The sequence below is a fragment of the Salvia miltiorrhiza genome, chromosome 5, assembly GCF_028751815.1.
Source record: "Salvia miltiorrhiza cultivar Shanhuang (shh) chromosome 5, IMPLAD_Smil_shh, whole genome shotgun sequence".
NCBI classification, from domain to species: domain Eukaryota; kingdom Viridiplantae; phylum Streptophyta; class Magnoliopsida; order Lamiales; family Lamiaceae; genus Salvia; species Salvia miltiorrhiza.
Genome location: NC_080391.1, coordinates 13884894 through 13902698, shown reverse-complemented (window position 1 = coordinate 13902698; position 17805 = coordinate 13884894). Strand labels below are relative to the sequence as shown.

General features: G+C 34.9%; 3 protein-coding genes across 5 annotated transcripts; 1 reads left to right on the top strand and 2 right to left on the bottom strand.

Moving 5' to 3' along the window:
- Positions 1-1078: 1078 nt before the first annotated feature.
- On the bottom strand, positions 1079-2434 carry LOC130986207 (uncharacterized). Of its 2 annotated transcripts, none has more exons than XM_057909524.1 (4): positions 1850-2434; positions 1735-1784; positions 1576-1660; positions 1079-1307 (listed from the first exon to the last, which is right to left on the bottom strand). In XM_057909524.1, exons 1-4 carry the CDS (start codon positions 2004-2006, stop codon positions 1261-1263), a joined length of 339 nt encoding a protein of 112 aa, XP_057765507.1. In that variant the 5' UTR covers positions 2007-2434; the 3' UTR covers positions 1079-1260. The 2 variants fall into 2 exon arrangements, with proteins under 2 accessions (XP_057765507.1, XP_057765508.1); XM_057909525.1 differs by having other exon boundaries at positions 1576-1651.
- Positions 2435-3278: 844 nt separating this feature from the next.
- On the bottom strand, positions 3279-4194 carry LOC130986208 (uncharacterized). The gene is made up of 2 exons (XM_057909526.1): positions 3816-4194; positions 3279-3728 (listed from the first exon to the last, which is right to left on the bottom strand). Exons 1-2 carry the CDS (start codon positions 3967-3969, stop codon positions 3574-3576), a joined length of 309 nt encoding a protein of 102 aa, XP_057765509.1. The 5' UTR covers positions 3970-4194; the 3' UTR covers positions 3279-3573.
- Positions 4195-8956: 4762 nt separating this feature from the next.
- On the top strand, positions 8957-13243 carry LOC130986206 (transcription termination factor MTERF9, chloroplastic). Of its 2 annotated transcripts, none has more exons than XM_057909522.1 (7): positions 8957-9466; positions 10015-10093; positions 10168-10340; positions 10421-11110; positions 11241-11670; positions 11780-11965; positions 12888-13243. In XM_057909522.1, exons 1-5 carry the CDS (start codon positions 9191-9193, stop codon positions 11556-11558), a joined length of 1536 nt encoding a protein of 511 aa, XP_057765505.1. In that variant the 5' UTR covers positions 8957-9190; the 3' UTR covers positions 11559-11670; positions 11780-11965; positions 12888-13243. The 2 variants fall into 2 exon arrangements, with proteins under 2 accessions (XP_057765505.1, XP_057765504.1); XM_057909521.1 differs by having other exon boundaries at positions 8964-9466; positions 12885-13243.
- The last annotated feature ends 4562 nt before the right edge of the window (positions 13244-17805 follow it).

Sequence of the window (17805 nt, the reverse complement as noted above, 5' to 3'; positions counted from 1 at the left end):
CCTATGAATACACCATAACTTCCCATAACATGAAGTAGGCCGGTCAACGAGTCGAACTGAACCAAATACTAACAGACTCGAGTTTGGTTCGTTCAAATATTTGGGTATTCAAGCTTTTATCTTATTCATCGAGCTCGGCTTGTCACTCATTTACCGAGCTCGAGCTTGGTTTGAGCTCGGCTCGAGTGATACTCAATAATATCTAATTCGAGCTTGAGCTCGACTCGTTAAGTGTTCATATATATGATGTTCGAACTCGACTCATTAGAAAAAATTTCTTAATTAATATATTACTCGAGCTCGAGCTCGATTTGTTTAAGACTTGTCCACTAATTAGATTAAAGGCTCAACGGAAGGTTTGTGAACATGCTCGCAAACATGTTCGTGTACAATCGAATCTGAGGTTCGCAAGCTTAAAGAGTCGAGTGCTGTCAGGCTCGAGCTCGACTCGATAAAAATATTGAGCTCAAAATCAGACTCGAACTCGACTCGTTTACTATATAATCAAGCTCTGAACGAACTTTTTTTAAGTCGAATTTCGAATAGCTTGTGTGTAACTCTTTTCTTATTCACCCGAAGTTCATTTGCGTTACTGTGAAAGACGCTTTATCCAATGTTGAACTGGTATTAACATACCTTCAATTTAGATTTTAACACATTTGAAATTTTCCTCCCTCTCACCAATCAATGAACATCTCTCACGTGCCATTCCACTCCCGCCAAAGAAGAACAGAATCGTTTTCTTTTCTTTATTCTTGAAACAATAAAATCTTCCCGTCAAAATTAAAATATACTCTCTTCATCATCAAAGAATATACAGTATTTAATTTGTTGACACAATTTTAATAAATATTATAAGTATGTTGTGAGTGAAGTAAGTGATCCACTTTTGTGAGAGAAGTGAAAAAATAATAATGGATCATATTAATAAAGTTGTAAATAAATATTGAAAGTGAGTATAGAAAATAAGAGATTAGTAGTGGGATCATATCAAAAAAATGAATTATGCATTTCGTGTGGGATAGTAAAAAAAAAGAAAGTGATCATACTATATATTATGGGACGAATAGAGAAGTAGTAGCAGTATAAATAGATCATTTTCTTCTTAAATTTTGAGACAATTAATTAATTAGTGCTTATAGTCACATTATGATGAAATCTAAGTAATGGCGTGAAAGAAGATTCCAAAAGCAACCTAATTAAACATTATGATACATGGTAGAGAAATGTGTGAGACAACAAAGGGCCATTCCATTCCATCTAACCAGTGAAGAATCTCTTCCACGATTGCCACGGCAAAAACCCACCTGCACCATATAATATTCCATTTAAACATATTTTGCAACTCCATTGAAGAATACTACTCACTTCTTCCTATTACAAATGTCTCATTAGTATGTAATTAGTAGATAAAGTGGTTGGTGAAAATTATTTAAATATTAAGTATAGAAAGAGAATATGTTGCCAAAAAAGGACCGAGACATTTGTAATGAGACGTCCCATTATAAAAAATGATACATTTGTAATGGGACGGAGAGAGTATAATATAACGATGAAAAGCGAATACATACATACCGCAACGAGGGCATCGAAAATAATACTTGTTGTCCCTGAGAACAAGCCCAGACCCTCTACACACCTTACAATTCCTCTGTTCCACCTGCCATTTCCATTGCCAATTCACAACTTATATATATAAATTAGATGCGAATAATCTTAGTTTAGGTTACGTACAATTCTCTTGCTGAACTCAACCCCAGCCACCACAAATGGAGCAACACCAGCTGCGCATAGCGTTACATATATTTCTTAGATGTAATTAATCAGCTAGAAAGCAGAGAAAAGTTACCTATAGCTCCAACCACAATTTGCCAGCTGAGCTCTGCCTGAGCCGGCTCGGAAATGTTGACAGCCTTGGGTCGTCGGACTAAAACCACCGGTTTGTTTGCGCGACGCCACCCATGGCTGCTCGGACATCTTGGGGAAATCATTTCAACACCCAACATATCTCAACACAACACAACACCCTTCTTTCGCCTCGACTATACTCTATATTTACAGCCATACAAATTGCCACCATCACATTACTCCACGTCCTCTTCTAAACTTGTATTTAGGTCCATCATTTTGGACTTTCTTTAAATGATTTTATACTTTTTTTTTAGTTGGGCTCGTAAGATAATTTACTGGTTATTTCAAATATAAATATCATAGTCAATATTTATACTGTAAACATGTCAATTTTTTTAACAAACTTATTCAATAATAATTATATTCCACCAAATTCTATTGCAAAACATTCCATATTGAATTATCAAGTGGACTTTCTTAGGAAGATGTTTTGGGGACGGAGGGAGTATAACTCTAATATTTTTATTTTTAAATTCAATATCCACGCCTCCCAATTTCTGAAAAAGTATTAATGACTCAGAATTCAGAAACACTCCATATTTTTATCAATGTCAGTATAAGCCAATTCTAATACAGAGTACTCAATGAGAAGACAAACTATATTTTTACCAGCACTCTACATAAACTTAAGAGGCCCATCCAAGAAAGGGGAAAACTTGGAATTGGAACACTCCTCGTATTCATATATATGCACACAGAAGTCATGTTGCCAAATGCAATCTTTCTTAAATCAAAGGGAATCCCTTGTTCGACTATTCTTCTACTAAAACCATGGAGCAGATACTAGATAGTACAGTGGTTGGTCAATAACCAATACTATGATATAACAAAGAGACAAACCGAGCTGAGCTTTCTATCACTTGAATATCAGAACGTTTTGTGGCAAGAACCCCTGAGAAAAAAGCCCATCATTGTTCAGAAATGCAAAGAGCAAGAGATATCAAAACACAAATACACACACAAGGACTTTCTCATCAGTAGTTATTTTGAGAAACAACTTCATTCCCATGATGGTACAACATCTCTCACCCGGTGTATTACTTGAGACTATAATATTCCACAAGAAAAGCCTCCATGAAGGTATGAAGGCCTTACCATCATGCATCTATGAACTATTCAGCTATTCTGCACCAGAAAGAGTCTTAAGATATATCTATAATTCTAGTATTAGTTTCTTTGCGACGTCTTAAGACAAATCTTCAAGAAAACAATAATGCCCTTTGATGTCTGGAGGATAAAACAGATGCACACACCAGTAACTAATTATACACCTATTCTTGCAGAAAATCGCTCAATACCATCTATGGTTAATCCTCAATCAGCAAAAGATGTAACAGCACAAATCATGATTATGTATGCAAATGACATTTAAAGACGAGGTGTTATCATGATAATGATTGCAAACTCCCCAACAACTTACACAACACTGTGAGTCTGTGATAACAACATTTTTGAAAAATAACAAGAAAAACAGATGCTAATCAGCATTGGAAATGCCAGTTAAATTCACCAAGCAGCAATCTGAATACAAGTAATTCCAAGTTTCAGTAACCACCTCTTAATTATTAACAACAGCATACAAGTCGTTGACATTCTTACAAAATATCGAAATGTAATGAGCAAGAGGAATTATCCTTCACCGGCAGAAACCCTAGGAAAAATTCAATACTTGTTCTTGTACTTGGCAACCTCGCCTTCATTGGGGAAAAATCCCATGAGCCTGCCGCACGAATTTTGGTAGGCATACATAAACCCTCCCATGACTCCAATCAGACCACCCGTCACCATCGACGGCCCCCGAATCCCGGGCTTAATCCCTAATCAATAAATTCAATCAATCAAATTAGAGTCATCGAACATTTAGGCACTTAATCAGAAATGACCAATAGGTTTGGTGAATAAACCGGAGAGGTAGCCGACGACGACGGAGACGCCGGTGATGGTGGAGAGGCGGAGGTAGTCGAGGGTGTTGAAGTTGGCGACGGTCTTCGTGAATGGAGGATTGCGATCAATCACCGGGTACTCTGGCTTCGCCGCCGACGTAATGTCAGTGTTCATACTTGCGATTTTTTGGTGAGCTTCTTCTTCTTCTTCTATGAACCAAAATCTGATGCCAGCTTCAATGTTTCAGATGCGAACAACAGGGTTCATTAGTATGTCTTAAACATATGGGCCGGCCCATAATCCACTTCATTTTTATTTTACCTGACCCAAATACAAAAATCGAATATCCATTTTTGATTCTCGTTTCGTTTCTGGGAAATTCTCTCTTTATAGTCCCGTATAGGGCTGGAAAAATATACCGAAAACTCGGTATACCGATCATACCGTACCGTAAAATACCGAATTTAAGGTATACCGGTTTTTTTGGTAAGGTATGATACCGTACCGAAGATTTACGGTAAGGTAAAAGTATGGATTTTCCAGATACCGGGGTATACCGGTGTATACCGATACCGCGGTATATATCGAAAAAATCAATAAATACCGTATTAAAGGTATATACCGGAACACGGTATGATACCATATTACTGATATACCGAATATTACTGTATATACCGGTGATGCGGTATCATACCTTATTCCGGTATACCTTAATATTCAGTATATACCGGTAATAAGGTACAATACCTTATTCTGATATACCGCAGTTGTCCGTATATATTGGTATACCGAAAATCGCGGTATATATCGTATCAAAATCTATAGTTTTAAAATAAATAATATATATTTTTATGTTTATATTTTTAAAAGTATTTATAAATTTTATAAAATGATGTATATAATCTATATTATGTGAATATATACAATTGTACATGAATTTATAAATATCATCAAATGATACAAAAACAAATAAAATACAGTATATAGTATAAGTGATACAATAAAATAAAATTGTTTATTTTGATATTATAGTATAGTTATAATATATAACTAAAATTATTGTTTTACAATAGATTATACATCTAACTTATAATAGTTACATATATAATAGCATAGTTATAATATTAGTATTATATTATAAATAATATTACGTCTAACATATAAATTATATGTAACTTATAACATCTATATAATTTACTATATATTACATGAATGCATACAAGTATGCGAATATAAATATCATCAAATGATATAAAAGTAAATAAAATATAATATAGTATGTAAGTTATATAATTTAATATAGTATAAATTATTTATATTGATATCATAACTCAGTATATTGATATAACTTACATACTATATTATATTTTATTCACTTTTATATCATTTGATGATATTTATATTCTCATACTTGTATGCATTCATGTAATATATAGTAAATTATATAGATGTTATAAGTTACATATAGTTTATGATTTAATATAATTGAGTTATTTATATTGATATTGTAACACAATTATAATATAATATTTAAATTTGCTTTTGTTGAAGTTTAATTGATGAGACTTGAGATGTAGACAATGTTAATTTTGTTATTTTGTGTAGTATATGAATAATTTTTTAAAACAAATTACATCTAACTTACAACATTAATACAACTTATTATACTCCCTCCGTCCCATTAAAGTTGGCAACATTTCTATTTTGGGTGTCCCACTAAAGTTGGCCACTTTCTAAAAATGGCAAAAGTTTACTTTAATTAAGTCAACAATTACTCACTAATTTGGTCAACAATTGTAGGCCACTTTCTAAAAATGCCAAAATTACTTTAATTAAGTCAACAATTACTTACTATTTTGGTCAACAATTGTAGGCCACACTCTATTAAAATATATAACACTCAATTTCTTAATCTCCGTGCCGAAACGAATGTTGCCAACTTTAGCGGGACGGAGGGAGTATAATATATGAACATGTAAGTACGAGATTATAGATATAATCAAATAATATAAGTATCTTATAATTATATGATAGTGTTGTTTATATTAATATATATATATATATATATATATATATATATATATAACATAGTTTTATTATCATAATCATGTGACGTGAGTTACATAGTTATATTGTATAGTATATATAATTATGATTATTTTTCTAAACTAAATTATACCCAACTTATAACATAAATATAATTTATGAATATATAAGTATGAGACTATAAATATAATAAAATTATATACTTCCATGAGTTATACAATTTGATATAACTATTATGTCATTATTATATTTGTTAAATATTATTCATTATCTAAACATGTTTTAAATAAATAAGTTAGTTATCAATTTTTTACCGTATTAAATTTTTTCGATTTCGGTAATACCAATTATTTTGGTATACCGTTAAAGTGCGGTATACCATGAAAGTACGGTATACCGAAATTCGGTAAGGTATACCGAAATAAAGGTACGGTAAAGGTTTTGTATATTCTCCATACCGTACTTAAGGTATACCGAACTAAGGTATACCGTATGTAAAGGTAAGATAAAGGTATAAATTTTCTCCATACCGGAGATAAAGGTAAGGTATAAGGTATGTTCGATTTAATAAGGTATACCGTACTGTGCCACCCCTAGTCCCGTACGTACGATCCGTTGTATTCTTGCAATGTCCGTTTTTTATGAGTTTTGTTCACTTTCCTACGAGAATAATAAGAGAAATGAGAAAGCTCAATTGGACGACACTAATCAAGGGCAAAAGTTTTGGATGTAAATAGAGTTTGTAGGCTCAGTTCGGTCTATGAGCACAACTAAAATGAACTGCTCCTAGAATGGAATGGGGCCCATATTTTAGAAGGAATACTTCTCTATATTTTTATTAAAGAATGTTCATCATTTTACTTCTTTATGTTTATTTTAGAACCAATACTTCTCTATATTTTTAATTTAATACTTAACATAAAAAATTAGATGTAAAAATTTGAAAATAATAATGATTTAAGAAAATGCATTCATCCATATCCCTCTAAAAATTGCATATTAATTATATAAGTCGATATTGAAATACCATTGATTTTATGAATATATTTGTTGGTGACAAATAAGCGAAATATATTAGTTAATTTATTTTATAAATTTTTCGAGCTCGATGAGCTAGCCTGGAATCCGAAAGTTCTAGGCTCGGATTGAACTTTTAGCGATTCAGATGTTGAGCTAGATTTTATTTTGATAAATAATCCAAGTAAAACCTATCTCAAAAGAGCAGCTCAACTAAACCATCTACTCGAACGGGTTAGCCAGGGGCCAGCCCATATCGAGCTTGGATTGGCAGGCCCAGTCGAGTCGACGGTTATAGATGTAAATGATTTTAATGGACGTCACATTGTTGTTGCATGCTAATTGTTTATGATTGAATGGTTTTTCAATAGGGTTTATGGCTTAAAGATAAGTAATTTTGACTCTATTTTGTTTTTTTAACACGTATTATAATCTATAAATCATCGCATTAATAATATAATTTATTAAGTTATAACACAATTAATTATTTATATACTCTTTTCGTTCACAAAATATTTTTTCAAGCAAAGTTGATACGAGTATTAAAAAAAGTTAACTGTGTAATTTATGAGTGGAGAATAGTTCCACAAATTAGAAAAATTAATAATAAAAAAATGGTAATAATGATTAATAGTTGGGTTAATTGCCTGTAAATCCATGACATTTACACGGAATTGGTTTTTGCTCCTAATTTGAAAAATCCGCTTTTAAATCCATAACCTTTCTTTTTTGTCTCGTTTTTGTCTAGTGATCGATTTTTTCTTACTCCGGCGTCGGAAATGGCACGGTGGCAGTCGGAATTGATGTCGTGGCAGCCGGAAATTGACACCTAAGCATATTATGACATGTGGCATAAAATAAAATAAAATAAAAAGAAAAAAAATTCCACATCATCATCATCATCTTTCACAAACCCCCAATCTCAAACCCTAATTCCCCTCCCCCAACCGGCCGCCGCCTCCCCCTGCCACCACCACCGGCGCCGCCCAAACCCGAATCTAAAGCTGTTACCAAAATCATCGGCAAATGAAATTGGCACACCTCCATTCACCACCACCATCACGTACTGCAACAACCAAATCAAACTCCAAAGCGCCAAATGAAATCAAATCAAACTCCAATTGCAACAACCAAATCAAACCCAAATGAAATCGGTACACCTCCAAATCGGCAAACGAAATCAGGCCTTACAGATTTGGGTTTGCCGATGATTTTGGCAGCCGATTTTTTTCTCATTTCCCATTTCTTTCTCCAGATGCCGTCGACGCTCCTGAGGTCGTAGCAAAGGGTGGTGGCGGCTGAAAGCAGGAGCTGTGAGCAGAGGAATGGGCAGGGGCGGCGGAGGGACGAGAGTCGGTCTCTCCATCTCTCTCAAGTCGTCTAGTATGTCCTCACCCCCTTCTCAAATCGATTCTGAGCCCTAGCTCTCTTCTTCCATCTGGTTCAGTCGTCGTCGTTCTCAAATCCGGTGCCTTGGTCGTTGTTCTGGATTTGGGCAGAGAAGGGTACTCTACCGTTGTCGTCATTCTCGAATTCCATCGAGGCAGCAGCGGTACCAAGGTGGGGGAAGGGAATGGGGGACGGACGGCGGCGGGCGTCGGTGTCCGGAGGTCGCAAGGGGTGGCGTCGGATTGGGGAGGGGGAATTAGGGTTTGGGGTGGGGGAAAGGGGAAGAAGACATGAGGGCATTTTTCTTTTTTATATTCTTTTTTTTTATGCCACATGTCATAATATGCTTAGGTGTCAATTTCCGGCTGTCACGACATCAATTCCGACTGCCACCATGTCATTTTCGGCGCCGGAGTAAGAAAACCGGTCACCGGATAAAAACGAGACAAAAAAGAAAGGTTATGGATTTAAAAGCGGATTTTTCAAATTAGGAGCAAAAATCAATTCCGTGTAAACGTTATGGATTTACAGACAATTAACCCTTAATAGTTCAATTAAAATAAAAGTGGTATATTTATTAGTGAAAAAATATATAAATATGTAAGAAAAATATAAGGATGATAATTATTGAAATTACTTTGTAAAATAAATTAAGAAGATATGCCGTAGATGGAATGAAATGAAATATAAAAGAAAAAAAAATGGAGGTGGTTTTCACCTTACAAAATTCATCCGACACGAGGACTAGAGTGATTGAGAACGTAAAATGGAGCGAAACCAGAGAAACTAGTAGAAGAGCATGTAAGAATACAACAAGATAAGGTTGGCATTGTACGGTCGTAGCGTTTCCTCCTTCATTCCCTAAAATCTCTCTAGGGTTTTAGAGCATACTTAGCGGCATATTCTCCTATTCTCTTCCTTCCACTCTTAAATTCAGCTAATAATGGCTGTTTTGTCCTTCTCCACTGCCACGCTCAACCACCGCTCCCTCTCCCACGCCTCCTCTCTCCTCTTTCTCGCTGCCTCCCTCCTCCAATCCCCCGCTGGAAGATTCAGCTGCAGAACCCGAGTCGCCTCGTCGCATTCCAATCCCAAGATATTGAAGTCCAACCGACGCTCCAGGCACGGCCACCCGCTCTCGCCCTACGACACTGATGACGATGTGCGCGCCGCTGCTTCTGATCAACTCGACGACGGGGAGGACGATTGGTTGTCTGACGTATATGTTTTTCTTATCTCTATGATTCTTCCATTTCACTGTGTCTTGGTTTGCGAAATTGCAGAATTTTATGTTAGTATCAACACCTAATTTTTCTTTATCTGTTCATGAATGTAGTTCAGCAGTTGAGCTACATGTACATTTAGTAGATTCACTCAAATTTATTTGGACTATTTGGATCTAATTTGAAGTGAGTAAAGTTTTATTTGGATTCTCTTAGAAGATAATCTGTAAATCAGTTATGTGCCTTGGACGTTTGGTATCGGGGATAGGATAAATAAGATTGATATGATTAGGGTGCGGGCTGAGTTAGGCCGAATCATGCAAACTAAGCACTTGATTAAGTTGGATTATTTTATCAATCATGTCTTATCACTTGAACGAAACGCCTCCTGAATATGCTTGTTTAGTTACTTAAGTTGAGATCCCCATATACATGACCAATCAATTGTTACATTTGATTTAGATAACCTATTCTTTGTGGTTCAAGGTATCTTCATCATGGTTGAAATGTTTTGTCAAGTTAATGTTTTGGGCTTTTTTACCAGGATGAATTGGGAGATGTTGAAATTTCTGAGACTGATAGACAGCGGTTAAAGCTGAAAAGTGCAGCTAACAAGGGACAAGGTAGTTCTAAACTAAGAAAAAGAATTGAAATTGTGATAGATACAGATCATTTTAAGGAAATATTTCATAAACAGGCCGAACCAGGCACATAGGAAAAACTTGGGGTTTGGAATCATCCAGCCCTGCACGCAATCTTGCAACAAGGCCGAGAAAGTCCGTTGCGAAGAATGGCATATATAATATGGAAAAAATAGATGGAGATGGTCCTCTCGGTGTTGTTTCTTCAACATTGAATTCTAAAGTCAAGGTATTATGCCTTCCTAGCTAGCTATCTCATATCAATATCAAAGTTATGCCGGACTAAAGAGTACACTCTGATTGTTCCAGGAAGCAGAAAGTTCTGTTCAGAACAGATTTGGTCATTTGTCGGAGGAGCTAGACTTAGACGAAAGATATTTTCCCCTTCTCAATTATTTGAGCACCTTCGGGCTCAAGGAACGCCACTTCATCCAGATGTATGAGAGGCACATGCCGTCACTCCAGATAAATGTTGAATCAGCTGAGGAAAGATTGGAATACTTGTTGAGTGTTGGTGTTAAGCATAGAGATATTCAAAAGATAATTTTGAGACAGCCTCAAATATTGCAGTACACTGTGGAAAACAATCTGAAGTCTCATGTTGCCTTTTTATGTAGCTTGGGCATTCCATCTTCTCGAATAGGGCAAATAATCGCTGCCACGCCCTCATTGTTTTCTTACAGTGTTGAAAATTCCTTAAAACCCACAGTCCAGTATTTGAAAGATGAGATAGGAATCCAGGAGAAAGACATCAGTAAGGTTGTGCAGTTAAGTCCTCAAATCCTGGTTCAGCGGATAGATAATTCATGGAAAACTCGTCTTGATTTCCTAATGAAAGAGTTGGGTGCTCCTAGACAGAGTATAGTGAAGATGGTCACCAAGCATCCCCAACTCCTCCACTACAGCATTGAAGATGGCTTGCTCCGCAGAATCAATTTTTTACGGAGTATTGGTATGCAAAATTCAGAGATACTGAAAGTATTAACCAGCCTTACACAGGTCCCCTTGCTTCCCTAGTGTAATTGATTTGGTTGTGTTTTTGATAATTGTGTTTGCTTTAGCGTATTTGTGATTTAGTATACTATATCTTTTATGCCTGAAATAGTTGATGATTCTAACAAACCTTCAGGTATTCTCACTTTCACTGGAGGGGAATCTGAAGCCTAAATACATGTATTTGGTAAATGAACTTAAGAATGAGGTCCACTCTCTGACCAAATATCCAACGTACCTTAGCTTGTCTTTGGACCAACGGATCAGACCCCGTCATCGATTCCTGGTTTCATTGAAGAAAGCTCCGAAAGGGCCATTCCCTTTGAGTTCATTTGTCCCAACTGATGAATCGTTTTGCCGGCAGTGGGCAGGAACTAGCTTAGATAAATATCTGGATTTTCGCCAAAGGTTACTGCTCAAAGACTTAGCAAAGAAATATGAAAGGCAGTACTAATAGGCATAAATCCCCCTTTGTCTACTACTTGTGAACGAGAAGATGTATAACATATTACATATCAGATTGCTGACCACCGATGCTTTAAGATCAAAGAAATTACCTATCCATGGTAAGACTGCTTGCTGGTTTCTAACTTACTCATATATTTCATTTTCTTTCGGGATTCGGAAAAGGTGCATGTTTGTAAAACTTAATTCTAGTATTCAAATATGTGGCAGGCCTTGGGGCATTTCCGTCTGAAGCTGGAAAAAGGTCATTGTAGTATATAAAATAAGTGCTAGGCTTTGGGCCACTTCGATTCTGGAGCTGGCGAAACAATTTTGGTGAAGTCTGCTTTGGCTTTTACTAACTGCTGGTGATTCTAACAGTTCTACAGCTTGCACAATATCTCTCCATAATTCAAGGTACGATTTAGAGGTGTTACTAAACCCTTGCTTTCTGTTACAGTCATTAGAAATTAGAGATCTACTATTTCAGATACTATCATCATACCTTCTTTCTTGCCATTGCCAGTTATGTGCTTCATTGGGCATTTTATCCTCGTATTAATATATCTCTATATTTGCGTGGACGGCTGAATGATATAACCTTGAAAGGTGTTGATTGTGGTCCTTTGGAATATGCTCGACTGTAGAACATTATAGCCTAAATCCTAAACATAATGTTAAAGAAAAATAATGAAATCCCATCGTAGAATGATTCAAGAAGTAGTATCCTGGCCTTCGGTGGTCGAAAATATGTATCTTCAAACGAGAAAGTCAATGGGAATGTACAGTCAAGGGTATAACGAATTAAAAGTCAATTCAAATTTAAAAAATGCAGACATGTGTAGAGTCTCTGACATTATAGCATTTTCTTAGAAATTAAGTTTTGCATGTAGGATCTCACACATCAATTTTCATTTACAGTTTTTGCTATTTATTGTTGCGATTGAATAAGGTTTTGATACACCACTAGAACAAATAGTGAAAACCTACTTCATCACATCCCTCATTGGAACTTGGAAGTAGTGACTAACAACGACGCAGAGTTCAGTTGGTAAGATGTTTACCCTCCATCCATTAGGTCGGGGGTTCGAGTCATCACAGAGGTGAAATAAGAACCATTATTGACACTCTTTAAAGAAAAGAAAAAAGACTTGGAAGTATTGACATAATGTGCACGTGGTAAAATCAAGAATTACCAACATGTATGAAGGAATTGTCAAAGCTCTAATCAGCAAGATCTCCTCTACTAGAGCTTTTACCATGTTCGAACTTTTTGTATTTTGTTTTTTTGAGTTGTCCATGTTCCAACTTGATTCTAAATTTGATGTTCCTCTAGCAGGTTTATAAGTCAAGGGATTTCATCAAGGATATATATAATATGGAGTTGTCGCCTTTGCTGCAGATGCATTACTAAGGCGTATGCGTTTGCTTTCTTTCCAGTATATAGAAGTAAGCTTGTGGTTTCTATTTTGCTCCAATCGGCAAACACAATATTAAGGTTTGATGAGAAGAAAGATTTTAGGTCTTAAAAATATAGATGGTTATAATTTTCTCCTGTGTTCTAGAAATTTCTATTCTTCGTCCAGTAAATACGAAGATATGCATAATTTTTTTGAGGGAATATGCATAATTAAGTGGGCTCTTCTTGTAGTCTTATACTTATATAGACCAAATATATTTTACCGCTTTGCTTCATTTTTCTGTTCATGTGGTTGTGTACTGTCGACTGAAATGCTGTGAGATGTTCATTAATTTTATTTTTGTTTTAAAGCTTCATTAATTTAATTGTATCCTACAAACGTTGCTTTACTATTTCGGTTTGACGAACTAGCGAATTAGGTTATTAATATTGGCAAAGCAAGGAAGAAGTAATAATTACGCGACTTCCGTATTTGTGTTGATCTACCGGTATGAGGTTAATACCTGAGGTCCTGAGTTCGAGTCCTCCATCGCGTGGCCTTTGAATTATGTAATTTACCAAAAAATAAATAAATTACGCGACCTCTTCTAATATAGTGTAGGTTGGTGTGGTTTGAATCTTCTCTGCCTCTCCTATTTTCAGTTTGTGAAGATTTTATTTTTACAAAAAAATCTATATATTTATATAAAAAGTGTATTGGTGTATAAGTAATTTTATTACTTATTTTAATCACAAAAATGTATTGTAATATACATCAACTACTCACACATATAATTTTCCTATTTTAATAGAAAATTGAACATTACATAAGAAATATTAATATACAAAAATATGACATTGAAAATTAAAAAAAATAATTCATATAGGCATGTTGATAAATGTTCGTATCCATCAAGAATGTGTACTATTTATATCCAAATAATTTAAATAACAAAAACACTTAAAATTAGAGAAAGTTTATGGTAGACATGTCGATAAATGTTCGTACCCGTCTAAAATATATATACTCGTAGTCGTCCCAAATTTGATTAACTATTCGAACCCGTTTAATTTTATAAATATAAGTTGTTACGAATCTATATATTTGTCCCCGTTTATAACTTATATACTCTTATTCGTTCCAAAATTAATTAAAAAGTGAATTTTCTACCCATTCATGTTTCAATCTCATATAATAATGCCCGTTATTGTAATAATATCTTAATAATCTCATAATTTACTACTACAAATATGAAAAGGAATTGCATCGTCATATTAAGACAATGTCGATTAAACAATATTAATATTACTGCATTTGACCACAATAAGTATAGCCATTTTGTTATTTTCGTTCGTCCGCAATAAGTGTGATCTTTTCATGTTAGGATATACTCCATATCCTTATATTTTAACCACATTCACACACAACATTTACAGAAAATTCATCTAACTAACTATTTATTAATTACATAACTAATCAATTTAGGTGACTCTCTTTCTCTACTTTTATACACATTTCTCAATTTTTTTTAAAATCGTGTTTTGCCATCCACGCCACATTTATCATAGAGGGAGGGAATATTTTATAGTAGAGTAAAAATTAAAAATTAAAAATGCCCATTTTTGTTAAGTTATAATGAAAAATGCCCACTTTGATAAAACTATTGTGTCTATGCCTAAATTAATTAAATTACCCTTAATATCTCAATCAATTTACTTGCAGAGACAAAAATAGCTTGTTGTCGGAAAAGTAAGTTGCCACCCGCACGACAATCTACTTTTTCGATCGGCAAGCTACTTTTTCAATTGAAATTTTATTTACTATAAGAAAAAGTATCTTGTCGTTCGGGCGACAACTAGTTATTTTTCTTACACAATTGTACTTGTGTCAAAAAAGTATAAGACTTTACACAAAAATGATATAAAGCCATCAACATCCAAGGAAAATTTCGACCATTCACTTTAATTTGGGTATATGATCAAGATTTTTTTATAAAAGTGGACATTTTTAGTTAGAAATTATAAATATAGGCATTTGTACCCATTAACACTATCTAGTAAGACATTACATACAATACTACTTCCGCCCCATTACAAATGTTCTATTGCTACTGAGCACGAATATTAAGTAATGTGTAATTAGTAAATAAAATGAGTTGATGGAGAGAAAAATATATTGAAATTTGTAAAAGTAGGTATAGAGAGAGTAAGAGAAAGAGAGAGAGTAAGTGGTGGTTCATTAGTTAATTAGTCTTTTAATTATTTGCCAAAAAATGAATGGGACATTTGTAATGGGACATCCCATTATGGAAAATGGGACATTTGTAATGGAACGGATGAAATATGTATTAATAACATACAATTATGTAATACATTATTTTATAATACATAATTCTTCACACAAGATGCAAGCAAGTGGATGTCAGACACCACTTCATTAGAGACAACGTTAAAAAGAATGACGTGATTGTTAAGAAAATTCACACTGACATTCAACGGGCTGACATACTAACAAAGCCTCTAGCTGAAGATCAGTTCAGAATGCTATGTGAAAAACTGGGTCTACTCAACCCAGATGACTAATGTGACTCCTCATTAGCCAGATGATCAGTCAATCATTTAGTATGAAGAGAATTGCTGAAGTAAGGGGAAACGCATGCTCACAAGCCACCTCTGCCAGTAGACTATATCATCAGCTAATAAGTTCAACGTTTGACGACTAAAGTGGTATCTGCTGATTACTATATCATCATATAAGTAAGATGCATTTCAATTAAGTATTAACAAAATGCATTTAATGTACATGAATATCTGAATTAATTGCAAGATCTTACGTTCATTAGTCATAATGCACAACTGTTATTCTCAAATAATGTCTTAGTATTAGAAAGATTTCCTCAAAATTTGTGCTTTTCGTATAAAATTGAAACGTATCAAGTCTCATTATAGAATCAAATGAAGTCAAATGCACACTTAACCACGTCAATCCAGGCTTAAGCGCGACAATGCATGCCTAAAAAGGGAGTGTGGTTAAATCAGACAAGACATAAAAAAGAAATGGTGGGCATGTGACAACTACTTTCATGCACAGCTCCCGTGTAAAACAGTCAAGAATTCTTGCTCTATAAAAAGATGAGTTCAACAAAAAATAAATCATCATTCACTCCAAAATGAAGACATTCTACATCAGATGGAGTTCAATGTTTGTCTGAAGGGGAGCTTGGAGATGCAGATGACCAACCCCGACATGAGCAAGAACACTAAGAGGCTCTATCCTATCACGGTGAAGAAAGACCTATTATGTAGTGTCAATGGTTTTAGCATCATTAAAAAAGGGTAAATTGTTGGAAAAATTATGATGTTTGATTGGTACCAGAACTCCTAAAATTGATGATGACATGCCAAAACTCTATCTTGTAGATTGCAACTGATCTATTAGGTGAGCGTGCATTTTCTGTTTACAGGATATCAGTTTGGTAAGTGAGCTAATGGATCAGCTAGACAATCTACTTGCTTAGTCTGAAGGACCAAAGTGTTCTTCATGTACTAGGAGATCAGCTAATACCATCCAACTGAAAGTGTTGCCCACCCAATTCAAATTTGCTACATAAGTTTAAAGTCAAATAGAAGTGGAGTAAACATACGAGGCATGACAAACCATAGAAGATATTTAATGCTATAGATTTGGCATTAAATGAGTATCTCGCTTTTCCAGAAGAAAGTCCAACCTAGTGCAAGGAATTTTCCAGGAATGTCTACATCGTCAGCATACGGAACTGCAGAGCCATCCGTGGAATCAAACAAACCACCAAGGATTTGAAGATGTTCTCTCCAACAAAAAAATTTATGCTTCAGCCTATAAATACCCCGAGATATTCAACGGAATGGCTACCAAAAATGCTGTCAATTTGAATTCACAAGTGATCAAGCCTTCAAGTTATCATTCACAAAAAGTTTAGCGTATTTCCGAAGAAGGGAATCAACGGTGTAAACAAACTCAACTCTGGAACTACAAGTTTAGTTCTTCCAGATTGTGAGTATATACATTCACTTAGTTCTTAGAATCAAATCTTTGTATCTTAAGCCTAGAACTCGAGCACACTCAATGCCTACTGTTCATATTGTAACAGTGTGCTCATTAATTGGAAACCCACCTTCTATACCTCTCACGGGTTCAGTTTAAGATCGATGTTAGAGTAGAAGAAGGACGTAGTGAAATTGAGCTGCAAGTTCGTGCATACTCAAATCTTATAGGTATCTACAGTTGCAATTCACGTAAGTTGCAACGGGTCACTTCCGCAGTACAAAGTGTAAGTATCGGTTAGCTGACTTGCAACTTCATAACAAGGAGTCCCGGCGTATACTGGATTCTTCTGCATGCAGGGAAAGTGGATGTACGAGAATTCTCCAAACCACTCTAAACTGATTGTGTTATTACTTTCTATACTTACATTCAGTATTGCTTTTATTGTTTATATTATCTCCATACTGACAAGCTTATTCATCACAATCAGCATCTTCATACAAAACTGATTTAAGCTTTCTGATTATAAACTGAATTGATTAAGTTGAAAAGTTAGCTTAGAAAGATTTTGAAAAAGCGAGTGAACACACCACCACATTCCGCACACGTCAACTAGTAGTTCAACTGATCATCTTTTGAGCAGGCAGTAGGATTATTAACTGTACTCGCAGTTAGAATAGGTTTATCTAGATATCAGTTAGTTAAAATCGGTAAATTGATCTACATCAAATTAGTTGACTCATTATCACCCGACCCTATTCAAAACACAACACTCTGATAAGCAAACGAAAGTTTGTAACTAGTGTATTGTCCCATCCCCATACACTAGTACGC